Raw genomic sequence first — 6,795 nt, forward strand, 5'->3', positions numbered from 1 at the left:
AGATTTCCTCATCCTCCTGAAGATCCCTCCACAGACTCCTGGATGTTGGGTGATTGTTCATTTCTGGGCTTTAATTTCTGGACTGGTAGGCAGACATCCACTGAGCCTTTGGACACAGCAGCAAACCCACCGCCCCGTACTTTGACAGTTCCAGGCTTCCAGGCATTATCAGTGTCATCCTTCCACCATATCGGCTGACATGAAGATTGCAATATGTGGGTCTTTCCAATGTTTATCTGCTACTGAAGGATTGCATACAGAAGTGGAATTTCAATATTAAGGGCATTTAATGCCATTGCTATTTTGTGAGAGCTCCCAAAACTCAAGCTATGAGACCCAAAAGGATAGGGAGGATGCATTGCCACCTCCCACATGAACCCTCAGAGCACTGAGACTTTCCTGAAAAGGTCACTCAGTCTTGACTTGATGGGAATGCAGATTTCTATGCGGGTGTAAGCTAATTTCACACCAGGCTTTCTGGAAGCTTGGGCTAGAGAAGCTCAATTACTGCTTACATTGTCCTCTTAAGATAAAGAAGTCATTATCACTGGCATGGGATTATACCACGTGGTTGGTGCTAGGGACTCACTCTCTGAGGTAAGCCCTGCACCCTACTCAATAAATACCTTGTAAAATGGCCCCAGGGAACCTGAAGCTGGTGGAAGGCTTCAGAAGCCCCAGGCATCCCAAACCTGATTCCAGACCTGTGTCCATTACTGTCCTGTCCCCAGGCACTGCATATTGCAACATGTGTGAACATAAATGACCACTCTGGACTGAACATTCCAGAACCTAGACAAAACACCATTAAGAATTGATAAATGCTTGAGGATATAACTGTGTTTAACAGGATCTAAACAGTATACAACAGATACATGCAGTAAACCTTACAGGCTGCCCACTCTGTTTAGTGTCAGTTCAAATAACAGATCAGGAAGAGCATCGTGAAAGTTAAGGCTCAACTTGTGGAGGGGCTGCTGGTGTTTAGGCCCTGCTCAGGAGAGGGCTCAGCCCACATGCTCCAGATGACCGAGCCCCCGAGAGTGTCAGGTTCTGGGAAAAAGGGAGGGACGGTGATGGTGCCCTGCTCCTGCTGAGATGGTGACATTTGGTGTCCTTCTCACCACTTTGCTAAAACTTCTCAAGGTCGGAAAGTTTTGTAATTATTTCTATTTCCTTGGCGTAACATTGACAATTAAAACGATGCATATTCACACTTAGAGTGCAACGTGACAATGCACACAAATGCTATGGAACCATTGTCAACGCAGAGCTAAGGATCGTACACCACGTACAGGTTCCATTCTTTGACAGTGAGGAAGCTTGCGGTCTGCTGACTTACACGTTTTCCCAAATACAGACCACACAGGTGTCAAAAGCCCTACTTTGACTTTCTGTGCTGCATTACCACACTTCACGTGAACTCCCCAGAGTCATCTATGTTGTCACAAATGCCAGGACTTCCTCCTTCTCATGGATGGAATCTCCTGTTTTGCAAAGACACCACATTTCCTTTCTCCATTCCTTCTCTCATGGACACCTGGGTTAATCTCCTGGCTTGCTGATGTAAACAATGCGACAGCAACCGAAGATAAAAAACAAATATGCCACTGGAAATTACTGGAGTTTGGAATCGATGGCATTTCTAATGTTTGTGTGCTCATGGACCGTGGGATAACTTCCAGTCACGTTCTTACTTATATTGTCACTGTCAGCCTACCTGCTTTACATGACCCAGCTTGGCCCCCAACACTCCACTCGGTATCTCTCATGTTTTATAGCATTTTTATTGTGCACTTTTGCAAAAACAGGGACCTTGCCCTCTCCCTCTGCTTTCTCACTCAAGGCTGGTTCTCTACCATTTGAGTCAGGCCTCAATTTTCTTTTCCCTTTTGTATCCATGACTAGGACTCAAAGTCAGAACCTGATGCTTTCTCTCATTGACTAACCACCTAAAAATTGAGCCGTGCCCCGAACACCAGGGTTGATGATTTTTTTTCATTTCCTTCATTTCAGGGTTTTTGCTAGTTAACAGGTCCTCAGCCCGTGTGTCCCACAGCAGAGCTGGCAGTCCCTCTGTGAGCACACCTGATGTTACCTGCTGACGGCTCAGCTTTCTTCCCCAGCAGGAGAGCTGCACACAGGTCAGAGCTCAGTGCCACAGTTTCTCCACCCTGACTGCTTCTCTGCCATGTCCTGGGTCCCAGGAACTCCCTGTCGCTTCTCCTTTCCTCTCTTCCTCAGAATCTACTCATCTTTGTGTCAGTGGATTCTTGTTCATGGACAAAAGTGTTGTTCACGTTCAGCTCACCATCTTGTCCAGCACTAGGAATCACTGTAACCAATGAATCAAAAGACTGATGCAAAGAAACTATCAAAGGGTTAATAAAACAATTTGAAGAAGACACTAGTCACTTGTTGATAGTTACCAAATACTCATTTACCTATGTTTTGTTATGAGTGTGACTCACTGAGGTTATTACAAGTTCATAATACACATGATTTCGTCGCAAATACACAATACATATTAATGAGAAAAATAGATTGAAACAAATGATACACCAGAGCCCACTATCAAGCCTCTGCCTGAACTCTGGCCATCCTGGTTGGTGGTCAGAATGAAGTAAAATGCGGCAAGGCCACACCTGATCTCGGCTCAGGAAGGAGGCTCTGCAGAGCTCACAGATGAGCTCCATTCTTCCGGAACACACCAGAGACTGTGGGCCCTCCTTGGCTGTGCAGGCCGAGACCAGGCATGGGGCTCATACCACGGGAGATGCTGCCAGTGTGGAAACAAATTCACCATTGTTTTACACTCTTGCGTGTGCACAAGGAGGTCACATGCATGTTGAACTTTGTGTTTTGTGTGTGATCAGAAATGCTGACAGAACGATCACCAGGCACAATGGCAGAGTGAGAGGACATGTGTGTCCCTCTGCACCCCAGACAACTCTCAATGTCCTCACACTCTGCCTCAGGCTCCCAAGGAGCTGCAGGTACAGTGTGAACCACAGCACGTAGTCAGTGCATCATGATGTCTCCAAGGTGACCATTGTCACCAAACTCCTCCAGCACAGTCACCTCTGCTCTGGGAGCCCAATCTCTAGACTTCCCCCCAGAGCTGCTTTATAGCAGAGGACATGCAAATAGGATGTCCCTCTGCCCATGAAAACCAGCCCATCCCTGACCTGAGCTCTGTGAGCTGATTCCACCAGTGACTGAGCACAGACCACCACCATGGAGCTGGGGCTGCGCTGGGTTCTCATTGTTGCTCTGTTGAAAGGTGATTCATGGCGAGCAAGGGATACTGAGTGTGCAAATGCACATGAGTGGGAAGAACAGTGGAAGTGTGTGACCATTGCTGACCAGGATTCTCTGTGTTTGCAGGTGTGCAGTGTGAGGTGCGGCTGGTGGAGTCTGGGGGAGGCTTGGTGCAGCCTGGGGGGTCCCTGAGACTCTCCTGTGCAGCCTCTGGATTCACCTTCAGTGATTACTACATGTACTGGGTCCGCCAGGCTCCAGGAAAGGGGCTGGAGTGGGTTGGTTATATTAGAAAAAAAGCTAATGGTCACACAACAGAATATGCTGCATCTGTGAAAGGCCGGTTCACTGTCTCCAGAGATGATTCCAAAAGTATGACTTACCTGCAAATGAACAGCCTGCAAGTAGAGGACACGGCTATGTATTACTGTGCCAGAGACACTGTGAGGGAACTTCAGTGGTAGCCCAGACACAAACCTCCTGCACGGGTGCTCAGGAGCAGAGAGCACAGAACACAGAAAGCACAAGACCCTCAGGAGCAGAGAGCTCAGCACACAGGAAGTACAGGACCTCAGGAGCAGAGAGCTCAGCACACAGGAAGCACAGGACCTCAGGAACAGAGAGCTCAACACACAGGAAGCACAGGACCTCAGGAACAGCAGGCAGGGTCAAAGGCCGGCTGCCTGAGCGTTGGGGGTTCGTCTCTGTCCAACAGTGGTTAAGGATTGCTGTCTAGATTTAGGATCCACCTCTCCTGTGATGTCCACAACACAGCCAGGCCCTGCCTCCATTTTCCTCGCTAGTTAATCATGATGTAAAGGAGTGTCAGCATAGGAGCTCAGAGGGCATGTATTACACTGTAGGTGGATTAATTCCGTCTGTTATTCTTTCCACATTCTCCTTATCCCTCTATTTTTCTACAGCGTTTGTGAGCTGCCTTATACCATCTTCATGCACAGACACAACATATTTTCATATTATTTGATCTTGAACATACTCCATCCTCTTTGTCCTCATTCTAGTTTAGGATGTGTCCACTCAGAAGAACAGAGCAAGTGAAGCAGGAAGTGGATATTAAGTTGGGTCCAAATACTTGATATGCCTGAATACAAATAGAAAATGGAACCTGATGAGATTGTTGAAGGAGGAAGGGAGGAGGTGGAGGCCGGAGGAGCTGCGTTTGTCAGGGGACACCATGTGCGGGTATGGAGAGTTATAATGTGGTTCCTTGTACAACCAACACAGGCCAATAACCCTAAATTACAGAGAGTTCTGGATTCTGCTGTGAATTTAAAATGATAACAAACCTCGTCCCATGAATGAAACATACACCATCCTTGTGTTGACGGAGGTGACTGACTTGGTCAGCAGAATCTCATCCTGAGGAAAGTAGAGTCTCTGCTGAAGCCCTGGTGAAGCCCGGCAGACGTGTCTGGGTTTTCCTGGTCAGCACAGAGCTTGGAATGCACATGTTGAACAGATTAGAGCCGTGTCACTGACCATGAGCCTCACTGGTCTCTCGGCCTTTCCAGGCCTGTAGAGCTGGACACATGGAGGACAGAATTTGACCCAACTGACTTTTTAACTAGTTTAGTTTCTCACGCAGTGACACTCATTCTCACACATCTCCTTCTCTGTCCACTGGACAATGCACATTGTGGGCGAGGTGCTGTAAGCGCAGGCTCAGCCTCCTGTGTGGAGTCAGGTGTCAGCGTGCTTCCGGGCTTTGGGAACAGTCAGTGGGAATTCTCAGTGTATTCCCAGGATGTCTCCTGTCTGTGCAGGATCTCCAGAAAATGACAGCTAGCAGTGGGGCTGTCACAGACGGGGTGTGACACGGGTGCAGTCACAGACCTCAGCTGTGGGCTCCACTCCCATGGAGTGGCCTAAGTCTCCTGTGGCTCCCAGCTGACTGCCCTGGGCCCGGCTCTGGTCCCAGGAGCAGCTGACGGGGCTCACGGCAGCCTGGGCTGTGGGGTGGGGACAGTGACTGCAGCTGTGTGTGGCCACTGCTTCCAGCTGACCTCTGACCTTTACAGAGATGTGCACTCACATGTTCTAGAGAACTGGGGAAAAGTTATCTTATTGCTTCATGGAGGCAAAATTACTACAGATGTACCACATGTGCTCGTGTATAAAATAACTACGTATATTACATGTAACATTAATATAGGCACCATTGTCCATGCTCTCCTCAATGCTAGGCAAAGGTCTCAGCTGGTTTTACTGCTGCAGGGAGAAACCTGAGACCTGAGAACGAGGAGTCCGCGGCTCAGGACAGCGGTAGCACCTTCTCTCTGCTAACTGCCATCCTGCGGGCTGTGGTGTCAGTCAGCCACAGAGCATTGCACCAGATCCGGGACAGACCAGTGCTGCACAACTCAGCACGGGGGATGAGCTCAGTCAGCAACCGATCTCAGGATAGAGTTCCATGGTGCCACAGCCACAGAACCTCTCCTGCAGCACAGATTGTCTGTAAAGCCACACAAGGTAGAGACAGGACCAACACTGGATGTGGATGTTGTGTCTGATAATCTGCACATGCACTTACACAGGGAAGGGGGAAAGACTGTCATTTCCATCACTGATGAGTCTGTGGGAGAAGAAGACCCTTCTAAGCTCAGTACAGATTCCGTGGTGGCAACATTCTTGCCAAGGCCACAATCCATATGGTGCAAGGCAAAGGCCGAGATCTGACCAACGTTCAGTGTGGATGTCGTGTCTGATAATCCCACACACACACATACAGAGGGAGGAAAGGGTTGGTGACATTTCAGAAAGACCAGAGAAGCCTCTCAGGAAACTGTGAAATGACTTGGGAAAGCCTAGAAAGGACAGGTCCATGGGTTTTCATCTCAGCCTGTGGCAGAGGAAGATTAGTTTCTCCTCTGCACACACAGCAGGTTAGAACCCCTCACTGAATGCATGAGAGGATAGAACCAGCACCCCCTTAATCCATGTCCACCAGTGACACACAGGGAAGGGAGAGAAGTGAACTTGGCGCTGCCAGAGTCTGACGTTAAAATGTAGACTACACGCTCATTCCTGTGACTGTACTTTTACTCCATATGACAGTAACAGCACAAAATAAAGATGTAAAGGCACAAAGAGATTGCTGGGAGCCACCTCTTCAGCAACATGAAATAATGCCAAAAGAGTAAAGCTTCATTATAAGGATAGTAGGGATAATGTGTCGCTACCGCCTCGACCACCAAGGAAGACGCGACACCGAACTCTTCTCTCTGCAGTTTATTCAGGACCTTTGAGCAATCTTCTGACCCCAACCCCAGGGAGAATTCCCCACAGCCTTAAGTACCCGCTGGGTAGCCAACCCTGATACGTCACGTGGGAACCACCAATAGGTTCAGGTGCGCAGAAGCAAGCCAGATTCTTTGCCTTAGCCATATAAGGAGTTGTTTACCACAGAGAGCACTCGCCATCGGGAAGGTGGAGGGCGGAAGCCGGCGCCATCTTCCAGGTGCGGCCTCTCGCAGCTCTCTACAGTTCCCCCTTTTTTGTTTAACGAACACAGAT

General features: G+C 48.8%; 2 gene segments (V, D, J or C); both read left to right on the forward strand.

Moving 5' to 3' along the window:
* The window catches only part of LOC106001781, a 14,796-nt gene extending 12,455 nt beyond the window's left edge, over window positions 1-2,341 (forward strand). Inside the window, 1 exon segment of the V gene segment in view lies at window positions 2,330-2,341. Coding sequence covers window positions 2,330-2,341 — 12 coding nt within the window.
* Window positions 2,342-3,212: 871 nt separating this feature from the next.
* LOC106001782 overlaps window positions 3,213-6,795 on the forward strand; it is a 7,926-nt gene continuing 4,343 nt past the window's right edge. The window contains 2 exon segments of the V gene segment in view: window positions 3,213-3,283; window positions 3,388-3,543. Of these exon segments, the coding sequence occupies window positions 3,238-3,283; window positions 3,388-3,543 (202 nt within the window).

The sequence above is a fragment of the Dipodomys ordii genome, unplaced genomic scaffold (genome assembly GCF_000151885.1).
Source record: "Dipodomys ordii isolate 6190 unplaced genomic scaffold, Dord_2.0 Scaffold410, whole genome shotgun sequence".
Taxonomy (NCBI): domain Eukaryota; kingdom Metazoa; phylum Chordata; class Mammalia; order Rodentia; family Heteromyidae; genus Dipodomys; species Dipodomys ordii.